This window comes from Thunnus thynnus, chromosome 7 (genome assembly GCF_963924715.1).
Source record: "Thunnus thynnus chromosome 7, fThuThy2.1, whole genome shotgun sequence".
Lineage (NCBI taxonomy): Eukaryota > Metazoa > Chordata > Actinopteri > Scombriformes > Scombridae > Thunnus > Thunnus thynnus.
The window spans coordinates 4,597,126-4,620,441 of record NC_089523.1 but is presented as its reverse complement, the minus strand read 5'-3'; the positions used below and the strand labels follow the sequence as shown (position 1 = coordinate 4,620,441).

The window sequence follows — 23,316 nt, the reverse complement described above, 5'->3', positions numbered from 1 at the left end:
CCTCTCTTTCTGGAGCAGCCAGGATGCGGAACTCATTAGTGTAGTCTGCCACCTGGCGTCTGCCCTGGCATAGGTCCATAATGGCTCGTGTCACTTCAGGACCAGGGATGGTTTGGTCAAAAATCTTGCAAAGGGTGCTGGTGACGAGGTTGACTGAGTGGCAGATGGGAGAGTTGCGAGCCCACTCTGCCTTAGCCCATGCCTCAGCTCGGCCAGACAGGTGAGTAATGATGTATGAAACTCTGGATCTTTCATTGGGAAAATCTGCTGACTGCATCTCAAAATGCAATGCACACTGTACCAGGAAGGCCCGACAGTTGTGTGCGTCCCCGGAGAATCTCTCCAGTCTAGAGAGATGAGGAACTGATGAGGGAGCGCCCGTTCAGCCACAGATGAGGAGGCAGGAGGCGAGACGGAACTCAGAAGCAGGGAATCCATTTGAGCTAGCAGCTCCTGCATTTGGTCGGAAATGTTACTCACTTGGTTACTGATGGATGATTGGAATTCTTCATGATGAGCGTTTAGCTCTCTGATGTCATGAGCTGTTCCTCATGCTGGGTTAACTGTCTGCCTTGGGAACAAATGGCAGCTTGCAGGGTTACTGAGTCGGCTGAGTCCATAGTGGCCAGTTCGTACTGACAAGAACTGAGTACCACAAGGCAAGGACTCAAATGCACGACTCAGAAACAAAACAGGTTCCAAAAATCAAAGTATCTTTACTTGGGCAAAAAAGGTCGGTACATGAGAAGGCAGTGAAATGCAGGCAGACCAATCCAAAGGATTAGGCTGATGCAAGGTCAGAAACTAGGCTAAAATAATACACTGAGCAAACTAATCCTAGGAAAGGCTGGAACTCGAAAACTCATGGAACTTTGCACATGCATCAGAAGTGGCGTAATTTGATATCTGATATGGGTCTTGGGCTTGGGTATGGCAAAAGGCTTGATAGTGCCCCCTAGAAAATTTCCCCCCACCTTTAAATTTGACACAGATGTATAAAATTTGGTAGGTAGATGCAACATCTCCAGACTTAAAAAAAAGCCTCTTGGAGCCATACCCTAAGTCCAAAAGGAAGTCTGCCATTTTGAATTTACTATGCAATTTTTTTCGCAAAATGAAGTCATTGATGGGCTTTGTACTTCAACAAACTCCTCCGAAATTTGGTAACTTACATCTAAAGACATTTGCGATACTAAATTGCAAAGCTTTTGAGTTTTCATGGAACGCCTGTGGCATGGCGTGTCAATTTTTCCCAAAACATTTTTAGGCATTAAACAGGAAGCTGTTGTAACTCGAATGTACATTTTCCAGTCTGCCCCAAATTTCTCATACTTGATAAGAGTCCAGGCCTGAACACATCTAAATGTTATATTGAGTCATAGTCATAGCGCCACCAACTGACAACAGGAAATCAGCCTTATGTGACAAACATCATCTGATTTACATTAAATTTACATAGTGTGGTCTACACATGCTATACAAGCAACATGACGTATAATTAGTGGGGTGTTCTCTAGCATCACATAGTGGACACAGGAAGTGATAGTTATCTCCTAAATGCAATGTGCAATATTCATGAAGATGTATAACTATGTCAGTTGCCCCCTGGTAAATGTATTGTTGCATTAATATTTCACTTATGTAGCATTGCCTACAAGCAACAGGAAGTGAAGCCTAAATGACACATAGTTCATCAAATGTATATACAAATCCCTACAATTTCCAATATGTCATCTCCAGCGCCACATAATCCACACAGGAAATAATGTTTTACCCATTCACACAGTGTCCGATAATCTTTAAAATTCAGAGCTGTGTCAACCGACCTCTAGTAGCAATACCACAGCTGTTGCTCCAACTGACGTACACAATGTGCAAGGGCCTGTTCATCACTGCTTGCAGCTTTAATTATTATTGTCATTTGACTGAATTTATTATAGTGCCTTAGTTACAATTTTTTGTTCTCTAAAAACATTGAATTGCGTATGATGTAACTGTTATTTTGATATAATGAGGTAGGTCTGATGCAATGCCCGAGGTTCAGCTGCGTCAAATAAATTCTTATTCTGTTCCATCATTAAAAAGGCAATTATATTCCTCTTTTATCATCTTCCCCCTAATAATAATAAAAAATAATTAATAAAAATGATATGATGATGATAATGTTTGTGAAAGACCACTCTCCCTGCATTGGAATGACGAATTTGTTAACTATGATACTATGACAATGTTTACCCTTGGTTAACTTGACTTTTTGCTTTATTTTGAATTTGCATATAATTCAGTTTGATATGATTTGAAATCACGTGAATACTCAAGCTCCAACATCATCTGTATTAAATAAATATTTGCGGTTGCCTGTACATCGTTGCAAGGCTGATACTTTTTTTCTCCAAATATATGTTCATTCATATGAATAATAATATTAATAATAACAACAATGAATCAGAAGATAAATATATAAGATTCAGTCATTATCATGGTAACATCATGTTACACTCACGCTTCTTACCCATAATCACTGCGCTTTCATAGACGCTCAGAGCAACTGCTCTGGCCGTCCATTGACTCCAACGTTAACCCGACTGCAGCGCTGTATGTCACTGTGAGCATCAGTCCCATTGGAGAACCGAGGGTTCATCATTTTTTAGATTTTTAATATGATTATCCTAATTGACTTTCCATTGGCGCTGTTCCCATGGCACTGACACATAATTTTAACATATTACGTGCCACCACCACGTAATGCGGTATTAAGGGGTTGTGGTCATTTAACATGTTTCTGTGACGTCAAGTTGCCCATTTCCTATAGCCCCTCCTCCTGTTCCATTAGCATCAAACAACATATCCATCGTTCTTAACCATTAGCACAGAGTCAAGGCCACGCAGGAGCTTTATGTATTAAAAACACGTCAAATATAAACTTGTTTAATATTAGCGGTTTATAGCTTTTATCCAAAAATACTGCTATTAGTATGAACCTTTAAACCCTCTTATGAGTCCAATCTTTGGGATGAGGGTGTCCAAGTGTGAGAGACGTCTGTCCAACAATGCATCAGGCTTACTGGGCAGGCGCTGGCCAAGCAGGGTGTGTTATTACAGTACAGCCGGGACAATGGAGCTTGAATCAGCAGAATACCAAAGTGGATGAATGAATGTGTTTTTATCAGCGGTCATGCTTCAGTTCAGAGAGAAGCTGAGGTATCAAGACTGTCTCATCTCATGTGATGGAAGACTGCGTGGCACAGCAGATATCTGCTGTAACAGATACTGCTGGAGCGAAGGGAGACGTTGAAGAGACAACAGATATCCAACCAGTCTGTCATTTAGTGATGTGGGATAAACAAACAGTAGGACAGTGATATTTTCTTATTGTCTTAATGTACAATACCTGAGGAATAGCTGAAGCTTCAGACAAATCATCAATCATGATTCAACATTTGGTTATATTCATATATATATACTTTATTTTATACAGCTAGATGAATGTATACATAGTATACAATACAAGACAAAACTGATAAAAAATAACATTATCTGTACATGGTGTGAAAAAAAAACACAAACTAACTGTACAATACCATCTTTTAGATGGTAGAATTGGTCCACTTGAACCAAAACGCACAAGAAATGAAGAGTAGAAAGAATCTGTTGTCGAAGGACATGTTGGGATTGTGTCAATCAGTACAAATGGTTATCAATCATCCATCTATGATATTTATGAGATGGTTAAATTGGTCTCTCTGTATCTCCCACAGTGGATTTCTGTCTGTTTGATTGTTCAACATCGTAAACATGTAACTTTGTAAGTCCAGACAGAGGCCCTTGCATTTCAAATCTTAGGGTGTGACACCACAACTGGACTTTTACCAAATATTTTTAAGACTTCTGATCCATTTCCTGTTAAACTCTACATATTTCCAGCTGTGCTGGAAATGCAGTGACAGTTCTCCAATGAAATGAATACAATCCCAACAAAACAACAAATTGGGATGCCAGGATGGAGTGTACAACAATTGCTGTTTGATTGTGTTTTAGGGTGTATTTTCTCATTAATTTTGCAATAGATGTGTTTCATAGAGAAAATAAGTATTTTTCTGCTTGCATATGCAGCTTTACCCAAGAGTTCAATAAAGGGAATAAGTGTAACACCAGGGCAAATGATCTAACCATATACAGTTTGACAGCTGGGACATTGTAATGATTGGCTGACATGATGCATGCGCTTGGCAAAAAAATAACAACAACAAAAAAAGTATGCATTATGTCATCTCATTAAGGACTAGAGGTATCAAAGCAGCGATGCAGAAGAAGGGCAGAAGCCTGTGAAGGCAGAATAACTGCCAGCAGCAAACAAGCATTTTACCCAGAGAAACACAGCATTTTTTAAAAAAAATTTTTAACATAATATTAAAGTGATCCTCTAATGAAAATAAAATAAAAATAGATATAAAAACATCTATTGAACACCAAACACCCCCTATATTTTTGATGAGGGTCTGTAAAAAGTTTGTAGTGGCTGGATTACTGTCAGTTACAATGGTTACAATGAGCTCCAATGGCAGAAAAAGTGTAAACTTTTTAAATTTTCACTGTGAGTTATTTTGCTGATTATTTTTCTTGATTAATCAATTGGTCTATAAAATGTCAGAAAATAGTGAAACATGCCTATCATAATTTCCCAGAACCCAAGATGATGCCATGAAATTTCTTATTTTGTCCAACCAACAGTCCAAATCCCAAATATGCTCAATTTATTATCAAATATGGCAGAGAAAAGCTCTCACATTAGAGAAGCTGGAACCAGAAAAGTTATTGCATGATAGATACTTAACCAATTCACTGATTATCAGACTTGTTAGTGTTAATACATTTCTGTTGATCGATTCATTGACTAAATGGTGGAATTCAGTGTTTGGGTGAGGTATCACTTTAGGGCAGTGGTTCTCATCCAAAAGTGGACCATGGGTCAACTCTGCATGGGTCATTAGCGGGTCAACTTAGTCAAAAAACACTTTACTTTGAATTGTAGCAAATTTCTGGAATAGTGCTTTTATTTGAGCTACAATGTGCTACTTTACTGCACAAGTAGCCTATCAGTGCTATCAGTGCACATTCATTGACTGCAGCAGACTTTCAGACTCTTTGCTGCTGGTAGCAGAGACTGAGAGATAGCACTACACAACATGCTAAACAGTTATGAAACCAAACGCATTCAGCTTGGTTTTCTTACACTGAACAATAAAAAGAATTTAACATTTTATGCAGTATTAGCTGGGGTTCAAACCTTAGTTAGTTTTAACACAAATTACACTGTTGCTGCTGTGCTTCTTATTTTATCTTTAAGTTTAAAGGTATATGTAACTATTCCACATTAAAACGTCTACAAACAACTAGACCTCTGTTACATATTTTGTTGTGTACGTACATAATCCAAAATGTTTCCAACAATTTTTAAACCCAGAGGAATCCGTAATTTAATCAAGGTAATGGTCCATTTCATTTGGTCGCCTGTCAATGGTGTCATACCCCCTCTACCAAAGTATACGCGCACAAGATGCATGTATTGGTGTTGTCTTGTCTGCCACAATGGCATCTACCAAAGGGTATTGTGTTGTGGTTGCCTCCAGAAACTGTCATAAATGGACTTTTATTCAGTTTTAAGCCACATTTTTATGATAGCATTTTAGATCTTGGTAATTTTTGACTATATCTTTTAACTGGATGAAAGATTTTAGTCATCGGACATCTGGATCTTAAGTTATCAGAGAAACAAGCTGAGCAAACGTTAGCAGCAGCTCAGCTAACAGCCCCTCCCAGAGGTCCTGTGTCTGTCAAACAGCGTCAGTGACGCACTGATTTTTAAACATGAAACTGCTTTATTCAGTGTTTTTACCGTGTTTAATCTCTGTGGGCGTTTGTTTCGGAGAGGAGGAGCCATCTGTGGATAATTCAGCTCCCAGTAAAAACCAGCTGAATGTCTGGATCTTAAGTTGTTGGAGAAACAAGCTGAACAAACGTTAGCAGCAGCTCAGCTTGCAACCCCTCCCTGACATCCTGTGTCTGCCGAACAGCATCAGAGAAACACTGATTTTTAATGTGAAACTGCTTTATTCAGTGTTTTTACCTGTTTTAATCATCTGATCTGTTTGTTTTGGAGAGGAGGAGACCTCTGCGGATAATTCAGCGCCCGGTAAAAACATCCTGAATGATGAACACTGAAGGAATCCTAAAACAGGAGAAGTTGGTTGTTTAACAAGACAACTCCCATGATCCCACACTACTTGACAACGTCATCAAACTCCGTCTTTTGTTATCGTTTTGATTGAGAGACCCCTAGTGGCAGAAATTACATATTGTGTTTTTAAGTGATCCAATTAAACTTCAGTTATTTAGTTTTCATTATGAGGTTTTGCCAGTTGGGAAACACTGCTTGAAGATCTCAATTACGGAAATGCACAGTGATGATACTTTGAGTGAGCCATGCTTCTGTTCACCTCATGCAGAGAGATGCTTCTCACAATACTAAGACTTTTGAAGGTTATAACTCTTTGGCAGTGCAGAACAAACAGCTGAGCTTCAGCACTGGTCGGTTTGCTTAACACAGAACAGACACAGATGATTGCACCATATAACAGCCTACATTCATGTACGGAACGTGTTAAAAGCTAAACTAACTAATTTCCTTATAAAATGTTATATTTATAGAAATGTTTTCAGATTTTTGGTCATGAGAAAAATTCAGGAATTCTTTGATCCAATTCATAATTTGTGTGAAAATGTAAGATTATATCAAGTATGTAGGACATACTGACAGTTTTTCATTTTGGAAGGTATGTAAAGCTTGTTGTTAAGATGAACTGACTCTGAATGGCAGCGTGACAGACTGCTGATTTTCATTTTGCTACATCAGCCAGATAGTTTGACAACAGCCAATAGCACTGAACCGACAAAAACAGAAAAATAAATTCCAGGTGTTGAACGTTGCAGATACAGTACTGTGTTTCACATTTCGATTAGTTCCTCACTGAAATGAGAAAAATGTCATTGCTTCTGATAACAGCACAGTGTGAGTGTTGAGGCTCACCTTTTCATCTGTTTGTCCTGAACTTTCACTTCTCTCTGCTTTTGAAACCTCATCCCATTCATACCAAGAAATGACGTGTGTGCAGATGTGTGTGATGAATGTCTTCATCTAGATCTCTGTTCGTTAGTGTATATGCACAGGCATGTGTCATCTGTCCTGGTAGAGGTAGACTAACCATAAGTCAAACCTGCCACAGATGGTTTGACAGTTTAGGAGACAACAGCTTTCCTTCTTTTCTCTTATGTAAACAGATGTCTGTCTTTGCAAACATGGAGGAAGACCCTCTCTGTCTCCACTGGCTTTCTTCTGAGCAGACATCCCTTCAGACACAGTTGCAGCTGCATTTGAGTGTATTTTCACCCAACAAAAGCCATAAAATCATTAGCATGATGATTTGGGCTAATGTCCATGTCAAATTGTCATTTCGACTGCCAAAGGTACGTTCTCAGACTGTGTCTATTCTGCTCTAACATGGCTTCAGATTGCAGAGGTCTAGTTCCTGAGGCTTCCTCCTTCCAGAGCAGTGGTCTCTGGGTAGATTAAGACCATTCTCAGTCACACAGCGCACTGGCCGCCTTTTAAAGCCCCTTCCGCAAGACTTGGAGCAGTGAGACCAGACCCCTACATCCCATATGGGACATGGATCCCCGCATGCTCTCACTGCGACAGGCTTATCAGCACTGGCACAGTCCGCTGCAGGACGCCCTTCCATGCTTTGGCACTGTACCAGCCTCTTTTGCAGACCATTACCACATGTCACCGTGCATGCATCCCAACTTCCTGTCACCCAGTGACTGACCGGCCTCTTACCCATCAACTGCTTTTTAGCTTCTACTTTGTTACTATCCGCCAAGACACTATTCTGTGCTGCGTGGCTTCTATCCTCTTTCCGCAGAGTCTTCTCTTCCTTACTCTCCTTGGCCATATAGAAGGAGTAGCGCACCCTGGGAGGAGTCATCTTCCCGACTGAGAGCACCTCCACAGTCAGAGGCTCTTGGAGGGGTCTGGTGGCCTGCAGGATCTCCACAGATGTGGAGGTGCCGCTGTAGCGCAGTAGGCTGCCCTTCACCAGCAGGTCGCGCTCCACAGCTGACACCACGTAGTTGCCATTCAACAGGTACTTGCCGTGTCGATTCTTAACTGCTAAGTAGTTTTCATCACTGACCATTCCTCGGTAGCCACGCTGGCGGATGTCAATGTTGGAGGCGCCAACAGGCAACATCACCACAAAGTTGTAGCCATGACTGGAGAGGAAGAATGGAGAAAAAGTTAAATATTGACAGTACTGACTAGACAGCGGTTATTGAGCCCCAGTATTGCTTACAGTTATGACCACACAGGACCTGTTGTTTCCAAATGCAAAGATCTTGTTACTTGTCTTTACCACTGTGTTTGAACAGTAAGATTTCCTATCAAATCCAAAAACACAATTTATAACATGATTGTCAAGGCTTCAAAATTTTCTAGGCCTTCATCTCCAATAAAGGAATGCTCTAGCACTTTTGGAAATCCTTGTTTCTGTCTTAATCAAAGTCCAACAAGAATATTAATTTAATCCCTATGCTTTCAGTATAGAGACTGGTTTTAGACATGTCTAGCCTAGTTTAGCACACAAACTGGAAGTCTGAGGAAACACCTACAGTAGCTTTTATCATAAGTAACAAATATGCCTTAGAGCAGCTCTAAAATTGCCTTATTTAAATGTTTTATCTTGTTAGCTCACAAGCTAGCCACAATACGTCAAAATACTGTTATACATAAGCTAACTGCTAGTTAAAGATCCCCTCCATACATGTTTTGAGATGTATAAAAAATACTCTTTGAATAATAATTTGTTTCAGATATAGTTTTTCCACAAAAAAGTTCAATGATCTCTTTTAAATCCTTAAAATTACATCTCCATTCTCAGTGTATGTGCACATCACACTTGTGTAAGTTGAATACTGGACCACTTCACTGTTCATATGGAAGCCTGACTGTTGTTCAAAGACACACTTGAAAAATTGTGAACCCATCCTTTAAATTTAAGGGTACACTGAGTTCTACATGGAAACTGTGTGATTTTATATCTTTAGGCTTGCCTGTAATTTACTTTAACAATCTCTCCACACAAGTTTGCACTACTATTGTTTTGACATGAATGATAAAATACTTTATTTCAACACTGGGAATTGCTATGTTAATGGCACGCTGTCAAAATATGTTCCTAGTTAATTTTCCTCTGTTCCAGAGTGTATTCCTATCTTAAACACACACTTGCTGATTAGGGCTGCATGATCAATCAAAATAAGATCATTATCTCAATTCAGGCCTCTATGCAATCTCATTATTATGTAACAACAATTCTGCCATGTTTGCATTAGTGGGGAAATTCCTTGCATCAAAACAAACGTACTGAATTTCTCCCTTAGCGGCATCAACAAACGACAAGTATGTTTTTCCATGTGATAAACTGCACACGAGGAGGGGGGGACATCAACGTAAATGAATGTGTGAGAGACACAGGGATTTGTTTTGGGGCACATCTGGTTTCAGGTGAGCATATGAGTGGAAAAAAATCATTTACTAATTAAACATAATGCTAAAGACTATAATATGTGCTGACACACTACTTACATGGGTTTGGTGAACATCCCTGAGACCTTCTTGCAGCCCTGGTTGTCACCGCCACACACACCACACTTGTCAAACTTCTTGTTAGAGTCCAGCTTCCCATCGCAGCCTGCTTTGATGCATTTTCCCTGAACACATACAGCTGAGGTGTCGGGAGAGCAGGGTGTCCCATCCACAACCTGCAGGGTTGGAGGATTTAGACATCACATTACAGACATTACATGCTGATCTTTAGGTGGATAACATGTAAGACTGAACAACAGAGAGAAAGAGAGAACGAGATAGAAACTGTTTGCCACATATGTGGTCTACCAATCTTTACATACTTCATTCCTCTGACTAAACAAACATAGTGAACAACATAAATAGGAAATCAGAAGCACCAGAGGGATTGTACAATGTCCTTTTGTGTAAACGAGATGTTGGCTTGTACAGCTATATGAGCTTATTTCCTTGCTGGTTGCATAAATAGTTGCTGACAAGCCAAAGCTGTGAAGTGATACTGCCCTGGCATGTTTCCCTTTCTCACCACTCTATCCATCCTGCAGCAGCAACCACTCTCTGTACTGCCACTAATACATCACCTCTCACTGCTTTGCTGCTGTTGTAGCAGTTACATGTCTTGCATTGTGGATAAGGGCCAATTTGTACTGAACAAACAGTTATACACCAAACCTTGGAACATACATGAACAGAGAGCTGTTCAATATTTCTACCTCTATAAGTATTTTATCTACACCTACCACAAGGTTTTGACTCGTGATGAGGTGTTCAATGACAAGGTGTTCAGATTGCATTAGCAAGTACAACAGTTCATACCCATTTAGCACAGAAAATTAAGAGTTCCCCAATGTCATGTCTTTTCTATAAAAATCTTTCTAATCACAAGTGTCGCAGGACTTTGCTTTTCATTTCAGCATAATGAAAGCTGACAGAGCTGCATTTGCACCACAGCTAGTAATTATCAGACTCATATCAGCCTGCAGATGGTTGGGTAATTATGTTTTGCCGGTAATGTGAAAGCAGTCAATATGTCATTTGCCTAGAACTTTTCAGAACTCACTGGCATTTCTCTACTTTATTAACACAGCATGCCCAAAGGGTTGTCTCATAAATCCAATTTATGTTCTCAGACTAATTCCATTTTATTTCAGGTGATGGAAAATTGAACAGTTGATTATAACAAAAACAATCTGATGGTATGTTTGATATAAGAAATGGGGAAAATACCAAATCTGCTTCATACCTTTGGTGCAAGAACATAGAAGTACCCAGTCCCGTTGGCACGGCAGATGAGCTTGCATTTGTCCTTGGGAGAAATTCCCGAATATTTGGGAACCCAGACCACGGAGGCGCCCAGTCTATTGGTGTTCAGGTTTAAGCCATTGAATGCCTCACACTGCTCCTCACGGAAACTCTTACCTGGACGCGTAAAAACAACCTCAGGTTAGACTGACATCCACGTCGACACTTTTGACATCATATAATCCACTTAAAGTTTTGCCATCACAGCATTTCCTATACCAATTACACACGTTTTTGTGTCTTATGCTTAAGTTATGTGTTCCTGTGTGAATATACAGAAACAGAAACCAGTGTACCTGTTTCAGGACAAGAGTTGAGGTTGCAGGAGCGATATTTGATACGAAGGCCATAGCAGTATTTGCCTCCATTCTGAGGAACAGGGTTGTCACACTCTCTCTTGGCCAGCTGGACTCCTCCACCACAACTTCGGGAACACTCTCCAAATGCACCCCACTTCCCCCACCGGCCATCCACCTGGAACAAAAGAAAAAACAGGCACCATGGTATATTGATTTGTACTAAAAGTGACCAGGCAGGACAGAAGTGCTCTCTTTCACAGTCTCACCTTGGTGTGCATGGTGCTGTTCTTATCAGTGCATGCCCCTCGGTAGCAGACCTTGCCGTTGGCACAGCTGGTGCCGTCTGCCCAGGGGAAGTGTCGGGTTTGGCAGACCAGCTGTCCACGGGCCTTCCCGGTGCACCACAGCCTGGAGCAGGAGTGCATGTAGGGGCAGGGCTTAGAGCCTGGGCCAAAGGCCAACTCACACTGACGATGCAGGCTGTAGCTGGAGCCGGGCAGGTTGTCTGGGAGAGACAGCTGCTTCTGAGGCTGGTCCAGCAGACAGTCTCCTACAGAAACAAAACCAACCCTCTATCAAATCAGACTGCTGCAATCTCTCATATTGATATGAAAATCAGGGTGACTTTATGGCTTTGGTGTGGAAGTGGTCAAAGATTATTTTATTTAAAGCCATCATGACATGTGGGCTTTGTTTGCGTCTGATGAACTTTTTAAAACACTGAAATCTTTAAGCTGCACTAATCAATGTTTTTATTTTAAGAATGAAGAAAATGACTGTAATTTGTAAGGTGTCCTTTGTAGTAACAAACTAAGAATCATCACCCAATTCTGCAGCTCTCTTCATCTCCACAGAGCGGTTTAGCATCTTTCAGCTTATTGTTTTGGTTTTTACAACCTGCAACTTTACTGTTTAGTTCAGTGTCATTGCTCTATTCAGCCTTAGTCCCAGCTTCTGCAGAAGAAGTTTCCAGCAAAAAAGTTCTGATAAACTGTTCGCTACCTGACCAGCACCAACCTGCAAAGATACAAGGTTAGCAACTAGCTGGTGAATATAGTGAAGCATTTAGCAGCTAAAGAGCCAGATATTTTCCTCAGGAGTTGGTGTAGACAAAAATAGAGTGAATGTTGCTCTATGTTTGCTCATTGTGCAACTCTTAACAACTTGTTGCACTTCCCCACATTGGCTAAAAAACAATTAATGCACCTTTAAGAACAAATGAAAAATTTAATTGAAGTGATTAAATCTCTACTGCCACAGTATTGTGTGATAAACTGATGTAATGAAAATAGTGAATTGTGTTTGCTGAGTTTGAGACTAACCAATTATTTCCTATGCAGGCATACAGGTATCTTGTTGGTAGTGAAGTCAGAAGTCATAGAAATGGCAATTTAAAAAGAATATTACATATTAATCAAAATGGCGAGGTAGTGTAAGGTAATGACCTGGTTGCACAAAGATGTATGACTGAAAACTTATGGATGATAGCGTTAAAGGTCATTCTCATTGAAAATTATTGCATCATATGATCAAGAACAGCTATTATTTCAACATATAAATAATGCATGAATGAGATTAAAGCAGTGTGCACTGTTCAATAACTTTGTCCTCAGTCTGAACAAAAGCAGAAGCCGCTCTACATGAGACAGTGCAGGCACCTGATAATGTTTAGATTGAGCAAATGACTCATGTAGCAGAGACAGTTGTGTTAAACTTAGTAAAGGCTCATTTGTTTCTTACAGTAAGTGAGTTGGTCAAGGGGAGGTGATTAATTGGTGTGTTTAATTTAGTCCATTACACAGAATCCACTTATAGTTACTTATGGGAGTTTATATACACAGAAAAATACTTGGAATAAGGAAGCTGCAGCTACTGAGGGGAAAAAGTCAAATGACATACTAATACACTTCTGAATGTTTTATTGAATGTGGATACTGCAAGTGGAGACTGTATATCATAATCTGAAATTACATCTCAAACTAAAGTACTTCCTCAGACAGATTTATTCAATTCCTTCAGTTTGTTATATTTGTTTTATCCCAGTTTCAAGTGTAATTCTGTCATTTCTGTAAGTTTTGGGGATGCATTGCATGCTGGTCTATTGAGGCATTTAGGAATGTGCTGCTGCCATTTCTGCAGTAGATTGTTTGAGTTGCATCAGTTTGGTTGGTACAGGATTACCAACCAGATATCCAGAGTTGAGATCCTATGAGAGATAAATTAGTTTAAGTATGTTTTAATGTGCTTGAGGGGTAGATTTTTCCATTACTTCACCACTGATGTGTCTCTTAAAGAAAATATGCCTGTTGTTAGATGTCCACGGTCTCCACCAACAACTTATTTTCCCTGCTATGTTAATTAATTGTTGTCCACTTGGAGTCAGAACACCACAACAAGTTGGAAATCACACACGTTTGATATAACGGCTTAAATTTTAGCAAATGATTCCCTGTTTACTCATTCAGCAGACACAGTAGAGCAACATTAGCATTCATTTGGAGTCATGTTTCTAATAAATAAAAAGAAAAGTCCACTCTTCTTTTAGCTCTGTTCTGGTCTCCATCATCTCCTGAGAAAAATATCAGACTTTTTAGCTGCTAAATGCTCCCCTATGTTCACCAGCTAGACACTGAAAACAGCTGCCTGCCGCGGGTGGAAACAAGATTGATGATAATGGTGGGAGTGAACCAAAACAGTTAAGTAGTTAAGTTGTGGGCCTGAAAACCAAAACAATAAGCTGAAAGACACTGAAATGCAACATTTTACTGAGGGGACCTGCAGTGTTTGGCTATAATTCACTGTTGGTTCAACTCTATGAGTGGCCCCTTTCATATTACACATGGTTATTTGATCCATTGTTAATATAAAATTATTGATTAGTGCAGCTTTAAATAAGCCATTTTTAATTTAAGTAAACCTTTATTGTTTTGATTCACTTGTCAATGTAGTCATGATGTCAGTTCTCTTTTTATACTGGCATACGGTTTTATCTTTTTGCTATTGAATTTTGGTGTGTTATTTATTGTGAAGTGATGAAGTGTGTTCACTTTAGATATAACTAGTTTTTTGAGGATTAGCCACAAATTGTGAGAAACTACACTAAAGACTAAACACTCATTGCCATAGCCGTTAAAAAAGAATAGAAATATTTCCTTGGGCCTGTATAGTCATGGTAAAACATAATAACATAATCTAAAATATTTTGAAATGTGTGACAGTTTTTTATCTGTGCAGTCAAGGACTTCCAAGTTGAAGCTGAAATTGAAATTACAAATTTAACCGTGACAAAAGAGAGGTCTGTTTTTTTGTGGGTACAATTAGATTACAACCAGCTGAGAACACGGAGCCTGGACAGAATTAGTGGTCCATCTGAGTCCAGAGACATATACAGGAAGTGTTTACTAACCATGACCTCTGTCCAGGAACTCGGTAATGATGGCTGCACTGCACACAGACCAGGGCCGGCTCCTGTCGATCTGAATCAGTGTGGGAGACATCATGTGGTTGTCCTTTAGTTTCCCAAATACCTCCTCACATGCCTTAACATTGTCATGGGGCATGTTGAAGACGTGGCCTTGTGGGAGAGGGTGGGGTGGGAAAAGAGACAGAAGGTCACGTCTTTGTTACAGTATTTCTATTTTCAGTTGCCCTATGATTTAAAACACTGAGTAGATACAGTAAACTTTCTGTGGTGATGACAGTGACATATGAAAATATTAAGACAAAGAGAAACTTTTGCCAGACATGATAACACACATGTATGTATAAGGTAAAGCTGACTCAATTTGGACTGATTTGAAGCTGTTGTCATAGCAGACAGGAATGCAGTTATGCATGGGAATATAAAGCGTGGCATACGTCCATGTAGCAAACCAGGCCTGACAAGGGAATTAGTTCCCAAGGAAATCATTTAATTCCCAAAAGACGAACATGTAGTTCTTTCCAAAAGAAAAAACAAACAAACTGTGGTTTCAGTGTGTTCAATCATGAGACAGGATCATTTTAAGTGGAAATTGTGTAATTAGTTAACATATATGAGGGCACTGTAAACCAATGCCTCTCTTGGGGCCTCAGGAGTTACTTGTGCAACTGGTCTCAGGCATGAGCCCTGCTTCGTTTACAGCCTTCTCAATCACTGCTTATTGAAAATGTGAAAGACACTGTCACTTGTATTATTAATAGGATTAGCCTTTGACAGATTTAGGAGTGTGTAAAACTACATGCACTTTAATACCACCTATTAAATTGCATCAAAAAAGCAGAAAAGGAAATATTAGCAGTGTTCAACTTCAGATCTTATTCCATTTTCACTTCTGACAGATTAAAACTGGCCATTTAAAACCACAGAATGCAGAAATGTTTTTTGTAAATGGTAATTTTAGTTAACAAGTTAGCAAGAACATTAGAAACTACAATTTAGCATTTAAAAGAATAGTTCAGCATTTTAGGAAATTCATATTGCCTTTCTCTCCAAGAGTGAGATGAGAAAATTGATACCAATCTTGTCTGTGTTGGAGCCAGGACATTCTTAGCCTAGCTTAGCACAAAGACTGGAGGCAGGGGGAAACAGCTAGCCTGGTTCTGTGCAAAGTGAAAAAGTATGCCTACCAACACCTCTAATGTTGTCTTATTTATACAGTGTAGCTTGTTTTTTTTTTTATCTGTACATAAAATAAATGTAAAATGATAGTTTAGAGGCAGTTATGTGTTGGAGCTATTTCTTGACAAACAACAGTGTATCCATCCACCTAGCACTATTGTGCAGCATCTCCGGCTATAGCACTGGTTAATAGATATGGTTGGTGAGTAGAGGTTTTAGTTTTGGTGTCTGATCAGTCACAGTGGTACCAACCCTGGCAACCTCACTGTGACAAGAAGACTTTGGGGTACTGCACAAAGCCACTGGGCCCGGCTTTCAATGGTCAAGAAATAGTTCCAGCACATAACTCAAACCACAAATTGCTGTTTTTACATTTCTCTTTCTGTGCAGGTTAAACAAAACAATATAGTGTATAAATTTGTGCGCTTTAGAGATGTTTGTAAGCTTCACTTTGTAGGCACCTTCTTATGCTAAGCTAAGCATAGTTTAGCTAAGCTAGGCATAAACATATCCTCATTCCAGCTCCGTGCTTAACACAGATGTGAGATCACTCATTACTTCTCATCTGATACAGTACAAATGTATCAAATAAGTGTACTGTATTTCCCAGAAATGGCATTGAAAAACTATTTCAATGATATTCCCTCCCTAACTGAGTTCATGGTCAGTATTACAATGGCATATCATCATATTAACAAGGGTATGAGTGTATGCTCAAATACAATGGACATTTATATATCCAAGACCATACTCTAATACTATAGAGAGGACACATCAGTGTTATTTCTTTTCCCTCATTCCTCTCTTTTCTTTGCTTACTTTTCTGTTGGCATAAAACATAACAGACTAGCTGTCCTGCTAAAGATAAGTGTACATTTGTTAGTTAAATGTTGTCATGTGAAATACTTCATGGTGACATGAGCACAGGTTTTTCAAACAGTTATCTCTCACTTGCCATTTGCAGCTGCCAGTGTGCAAAGTTATGTGGCACAGCTGTAATGTTGAACATGCTTGGAACTCAATCCTGCTCTGTAGGAACTTTCATTCTGCCCACCTAATTAGGGACTGAATTACAAATGAACATTAGGTGAATGCAATTACATAGATCATAGGATTGAAACACAGTGGTTCTCTGGGACCAGGACCGAGAACCACAGCCATATAGACCATCAGGAAAGTTGCAAAGCCCTCCAGCCAGGCCAGTTTCCATACTGATTATGCATGTATATGTCTGTCAAACCTAAATGCAGAATTCCTTTGACATTTTAAGCTAAGGTTATATGCACTACTTGCCCTGAGCATATCTCACCCTGAGTCCTGCTGCATTTGGTCCAAGTATGCATTAGCATAAATCTAAAATGCATAATGTGAGTGTCCAGTCCCTGCTGATCTGCAACATTTTCCTCAAATGTTACCAATGACAGGCCAACCTTCTTACCAAGTTCATGGGCAGTTGTGAATGCAGAGGGCAAGCCGTCATCCTCGATGACAGAGCAGCTCCTCTTCGGGTCACACATGGTCCCAACGTCAGCCATCCCCAGTGTATCACAGGTTGTGGACCCGCAAAGATCCTGGTGACACAAAGGCATGGGTGTATATTGTGAAAAACTGGATAAAATCAGATAGGCTTCGACCCATGTTCCAATAGTGTTTTGTGTGGCTGAGCCGTGAGCTACATAATGAACACACCATGAAGGCCACTAATACAAAACACATGTGACTCTAGTTTGCTTATTGTTGCTCTGTTCTCAAAATATATTGACACAGAGGGTCAAGGGAGATCTCCCACCACAGATTTCCTCTTGGTTAAGGAGGTAAGAGGAGAGCTTGGAAGGACCAGATGAGTCCCACCTGCAGCACATAGTCCAGGGTTAACCTAAAACTAAAAATGTCCACTCTACTACAGCCTCCTCTTTACAAGTTTACTACTAACTCTCCTGCTATCTCCTCTTCTGTCCTTCACTGCTGATTAGTCATATCTGACCAGTCAGACATCAGGTCCACAACCAAGTTACCCCCTAATAAATATATACATGACGGGTGACAAATTAAAGGAAAAACCGATACAGGCCTGAATGCTTGACTCCTACAGTGAGGGGATGTGGTGGCTCTGTTATGCTTTGGGGGGCAGTTTGCTGGCATGGTTTGGGTCCGCTTGTCCCCTTAGAGGGAAGAGTCACTGCAAATCAATGCAAAGTTGTTCTGAGTGATCACCATCTTCCTATGATAAAACATTTCTATCCTGATGGGAGTGGTCTCTTCCAGGATGACAATGCCCCAGTGGTGTTCTTCAGCCTTGGCATTGATTCTATAGTGTCTGAACTCTTCCGGAGGGATGAACACCATTCTTCCAAAAGATATTCCCTCATTTGCTGTTTTGATGATGGTGGCGGAGAGTGCTGTCTAACACATCAGTCCAAAATCTCCCATAGGTGTTCAGCTGGGTTGAGATCTGGTGACTGTGAAGGCCATAGCATATGATTCACATCATTTTTATACTCATCAAACCATTCAGTGACCCCTCGTGCCCTATGGATGGGGGCGTAGTCATCCTAGAAGAGACCACTCCCATCAGGATAGAAATATTTCATCATAGGATAAAGGTGATCACTCAGAACAACTTTGTAATGATTTGCAGTGACTCTTCCCCCTAAGGGGACAAGTGGACCCAAACAATGCCAGCAAAATTCCCCCACAGCATAACAGAGCCACCAGATCTATTCACTGTAGGGGTCAAGCATTCAGGCCTGTACCGGTTTTTCCTTTAATTTGTCACCTGTCTGTACATATATATGTATTAGACATGTTATGATTCAGTTTAAGGAATTACATTTACTTCAGTTTTCCAATGACAAGTTAGCAGTGAGTCCCTTGTGTCCAAGATGTAACAATGTGGTTTCTCTTGCACTTATGTTTTGGTCCTGTCCTTCATTAGTTAATCTTTGGTCTTCAATATTCAAGTCTGCTTTATGCAACAAATTAATTTCACCTAATCCATTAACTGCTATATTTGGAGTGTTACCACTGGATGTTGAGGTATCTGACCCTCAAAGAAAAGCTGTAGCATATGCTAAGCTGGCTAGTTCATACTCAGAAACTGAAAATCTGACAAACCTCCCTTGTTTAAAATGTGGATACCGAAAGTGATGTCACTACTACAACTTGCGTTAGGGTTGATCTATAAATATTATAATGACATGGATATCATTCATTGCTGATGTTAAACATTAAAGAGACTGGCTCAACAGACTGGCTGACACGCAAAAGAACTTTCATGTTGATCCAAGTTGTGATGGGATGACCTGACTTCTACTTAGGACACTTAGTTGCCTACAGCTGCTGCAATTTTCTCCTTCTTTTTGATTGGACTGAATTGTCTCAACAACTATTGGATGGTTTTCCATGACATAGTTTAGACATTCACGTTCCCCTTGGGAGGAATTGTAATCTTTTTGGTGATCACTTAACTTTCTATGCAGCGTCATCATCAGGTCAAAGTTAATGACATTTCCATCAGCCTCAGCTGTACTTTTTGTTTAGTGATAATTAGTGCATGTTGGCAAGCTAACACACTACAGAGAACAAGGTAAACATCACACCTACTAAAGATTAGCATAGTCTTTCTAGCATTAGCATTTAGCTCAAAGTCCCACTGTGCTTGAGTGCAGCCTCACAGAGTTGCTACCATGACTGTAGAATCTTGTTATTTAATATTACAAGAAAAGTTATGACCCTTTTTCCACTGGAACAATTCAATATTATTGGAACAATTGCCATGACTCACTGGTTATCAGCAAGATAGTTTCAAGCCTTACTAAATAGTTTTTCTGTGACTAACACCTTTTTGTCAGTTTAAGTATTTCTGATATGGAATTATGGTGTATTAAAATGAATTTCCTGTGCTTTCATACTGAAAGTATGAACTCATAGTGGACGTTGAACTTGTTAACCCAGTGTTACAGTGAGGCCTGCTGATGCCAGAAGCACCCTCTGCCAGCCATGTGTACTCCACACCACTCGCTCTCCATAACCTATTACAAGAATTTTTCCAACGCAGCAGCTGTGCTCATTGTGCCCTACAAGGACAACAACACCGGACCTGGACTTTCCTACATATAATTGCCCTTAGTGTAAATAAGGGAACTTTCCCAGCACTGGGATGATTCTTCACTGGCTTTGACCTTGAAGTGTTTTTGTATGTTGCTATGCAGTGAAGGAGAGAGACTGTGTATCAGATGGCCAGCCAGAGCCAAACTGGACCTAATGGAAAGCAGGCACCAGCGACCAGGCATCAGAGGAGAGAGAAAAGTTAGTGACTATGGAGAAAGATTTACTAGCTGGTGGTCACAGCTCTGGTGGCCACATGGGATTATCTGACAGCTGAAACCAGTCTGAATGTTTTAGATAGTTCAGCTTACATCTGTTGGAATGAAGGAGGGATTCATTTGGACTCTAATTGGATTTTTATACACATTTCTGATCATTATGAAGGAGCCTTTTATGGGCAGATAGTGACCCAGTTCTTATTCCTTACAAGCAGAGAGAAGTGAGGTCTTTGATGGAAAGAATTGGCTCACTTGCTCTTTTCCAGTGACTCATTGCAGCAGCTTACACAGAACTAAGTGGAGGAGACTTGCAGAGCTGTGCAGATGACAGGCTGCACCAACACACAAGTTGTGTATGAGTACAACATTTCTATTCTATTCTTTGAACCACCGATGTGATGCAGCTCTTTACCTGTTTGGTGAACAGTATAGCGGTGTCCCAGTACTCAGGGTGCTTGTCGTTGTGTTTATTCAACTTCTTCTGCCAGGAGCAGAAGTTGCGCAGAGTCAGGGCTGCATTACTGGAAACCTTAGGTCCCTTGTCAGCTTCATTTATCACCATAAAGCCCACAACCACTATGTTTATGGAGTTGAGAATGCTGGGGTGCTTGTAAAGCCTGGCTGCGACTGACATCAGGGTCAGGAGGTAATGCTTCAGGTCATCCCCGTGAAATTTAGCCATAGATTCATCTGCCACCACCAGCACCTCCACAAACCTGGGGATGGAGGCAAACCTTTTGGACCTCCCCAAGGTTTTTAACACAGTTTCAGTTAAGCCATCAATCTCCAGTTCGCTCATGTACTTGTATTTCTCCAGGGAAGCGCTGAAGTTGGAGTCAGGTGTAACTCCACACCTGCTGGTGAAGTTGCCGCCCGGGTGCGCAGCGCCTCTACGGCGGCGGATGACATGCGTCCTGTCGAAAGTGTTTCCAAATCCAGACGCGGCTGCAGCTTCTTCACTCCTGGTCTGGCTGATGAAGTATTCCATGCCATTATAGGAGAACCCCCCGTGAAGACCTTTACACAGGCTGAGCGCGGCGAAGGAGTCCGGGTCTGAGTTGACATCACCGGAGTAGAAGCATTCCCTGAGGTCAGCGGTTGCAGAGGCGTTGGATGCTGAGGAGCCGTTATCGGGTGGCATGATGCCCGATGCAAGGAAACTAGAATCCGGCATGAGGTGCAGGTAGAATTCATGTTTAAATGCATTTAGCCTAAAGACAATTTGTCTTTCATTCATCTGCTCCGCGCGCCGGTGCAGATGCTTTTCATGCTTTTGGTGATCCACGCGAACAGGTATGCAGAAATCTACCTCCATGCAATGTGTTAATTTCATATAAAGAAGCACTTTTGTAAAAACGATCAAAGAACTAATAAGTATAGCCATGTCTGCTCCTGCACTGCAAAGTCCACTCTGTAATTCAGCTGCGGTGCGTTTGCATGCAGCAAGAAGTTGTGCGCAATTGCACGGAGCGCCGCTTGTTCTCAGAAAACTATGCACCCGCGCTGCTTTCCTGCTTCTCTCCCATCTTGCACCGTTTCCACTCTGGCCACCAAGTTCTCGGAGCTGCTGAGCTTTAAAGTCGCGCATAAACACTGATGATCAGTGTCAACTGAAATCTGAGTATGCGCGCAAGAGAGTGCTCATTGGTCATGCGTCTCGGTTTGTGCTGCAGACCGCAGCCACTTGTAACTCTCCAAATATTATTGTTGCTGTACAGCATGTGTGACAGGAGCTGGAGCAGCATCACCCCTCCCACTGAGACAGGCAGACAGGGCTCAAACACAAAGGGAGCAAAAGGCATTTACTCCAAACTGCACCTTTATGCACCTGCACCTTAACATGTATAATGCAAACTTTATGATGTAACACGTCTCCAAAAACTCTGATGTTAGTTTCTTCTTCCGTGTAGTACTTTTCTCCTCTTTTCTCTGCTTTTCTTTCATCATGTGAACAAGACAAATAACACAACTCATTAAATATGCTACTCCTGCTTTCAAAGCATAAACATTACATAAAATGAGTGTACATGAATAAAGAAACACCAAAATTCACCAAAAGAGTAAACATACGAACACTGATAGTCTTCTCTGCATATACTCATGCAGATGAAAATATTATAATGTTATAAGCACAATGACATGTAGGCAAAGAGCGACACCTGTTTGCATCAGGAATCTGCTTGCGCCTCAGCGCGTCTGTGCGCCTGGACACGTTTGCTGTACTGTGGCGCCATCTGGTCATAAATACGTTCAACTGCACCTCCAGGACTCTGTTCTCTTTATGATACTGGCATTCTTCTGGCACACAGTTTATAAAGTGGTGCCTGGCAGCACATGCGTTTAGTCTTGAAACACAGCAGAAGCCATTTTAAAGCCCCCTATAACAGCATTTATAAAAAATAAAAAAAATTATACTCAAACTTTATGGTGCTGGAAAGACAAACTCATGAGTACAGAAAAAGACTCCAAATCTGCAGTACTAAATGTGATTTCTTTACACTTTAGAATTACATTTCTTTAAGTTTTACCTTTTCAGAGTAAATGCCATCGTTCTTTTTCACAAAAACATGACTTCGTTAAATAAAGATCCAATAATTAAAAAATGTTCTGAAGTTCAAGAACATTCAGAAATAAGCCTCTTTCTTCTTCTTTTTGCGCTTTATCTTAATATTCCAAAATCTATATCTGTGGAACATATGGTGCAAAAACACAAAATTAAAGGATAATATTTTTTTATTATAGGCTAGTTCTACTTATGTGATTATACATTTCTCAGCGTTCAAGGTGGCGGTCAGTTCCAAGCACACAGTGTCTTTCTCTGTCCAGCGGTGGTGCTTTGTGCAGGGATAAAGCAGATTGGTCTTAGGGGGCTCCGGGCTCTGTGGGGGCCTGCCACTCACACACAGCTCCGAAATAACTCGAGTAGCGGACTTCCAGCTATGCGTAGTATAGATGTCCTGCCACCGCCATATAGCACGCTGGGTTAATAATAGGAGCGCGGTTGTCAAGCTATTTCAGAAGGGGGGAGTGTCGGCCTATTCTCATTGGGTCTGTTTTATCCGCGAGTTTCTCATGAAGTGCGAGTGG

The 23,316-nt window shown here is 40.6% G+C and overlaps 1 protein-coding gene across 1 annotated transcript; it reads right to left on the bottom strand.

The window, feature by feature from the left end:
- Positions 1-3,469: 3,469 nt before the first annotated feature.
- LOC137185643 (A disintegrin and metalloproteinase with thrombospondin motifs 15) lies at positions 3,470-22,545 on the bottom strand. Its single transcript, XM_067593916.1, has 8 exons — positions 20,642-22,545; positions 17,343-17,475; positions 14,711-14,878; positions 11,571-11,854; positions 11,302-11,479; positions 10,947-11,122; positions 9,704-9,879; positions 3,470-8,331 (listed from the first exon to the last, which is right to left on the bottom strand). Exons 1-8 carry the CDS (start codon positions 21,815-21,817, stop codon positions 7,554-7,556), a joined length of 3,069 nt encoding a protein of 1,022 aa, XP_067450017.1. The 5' UTR covers positions 21,818-22,545; the 3' UTR covers positions 3,470-7,553.
- Positions 22,546-23,316: the final 771 nt, after the last annotated feature.

What these genes read in the sequence shown, in the direction of transcription:
- LOC137185643 (XM_067593916.1), bottom strand. Translation starts at nt 21,817, where the DNA reads ATGCGCGACTTTAAAGCTCAGCAGCTCCGAGAACTTGGTGGCCAGAGT. An exon ending in ACAGCACCATGCACACCAAG is followed by an intron (nt 11,480 to 11,570) that starts GTGAGACTGTGA and finishes CTTTTGTTCCAG; the next exon opens with GTGGATGGCCGGTGGGGGAA. An exon ending in GGGATGTTCACCAAACCCAT is followed by an intron (nt 8,332 to 9,703) that starts GTAAGTAGTGTG and finishes CTTCCTCTCCAG; the next exon opens with TCATGGCTACAACTTTGTGG.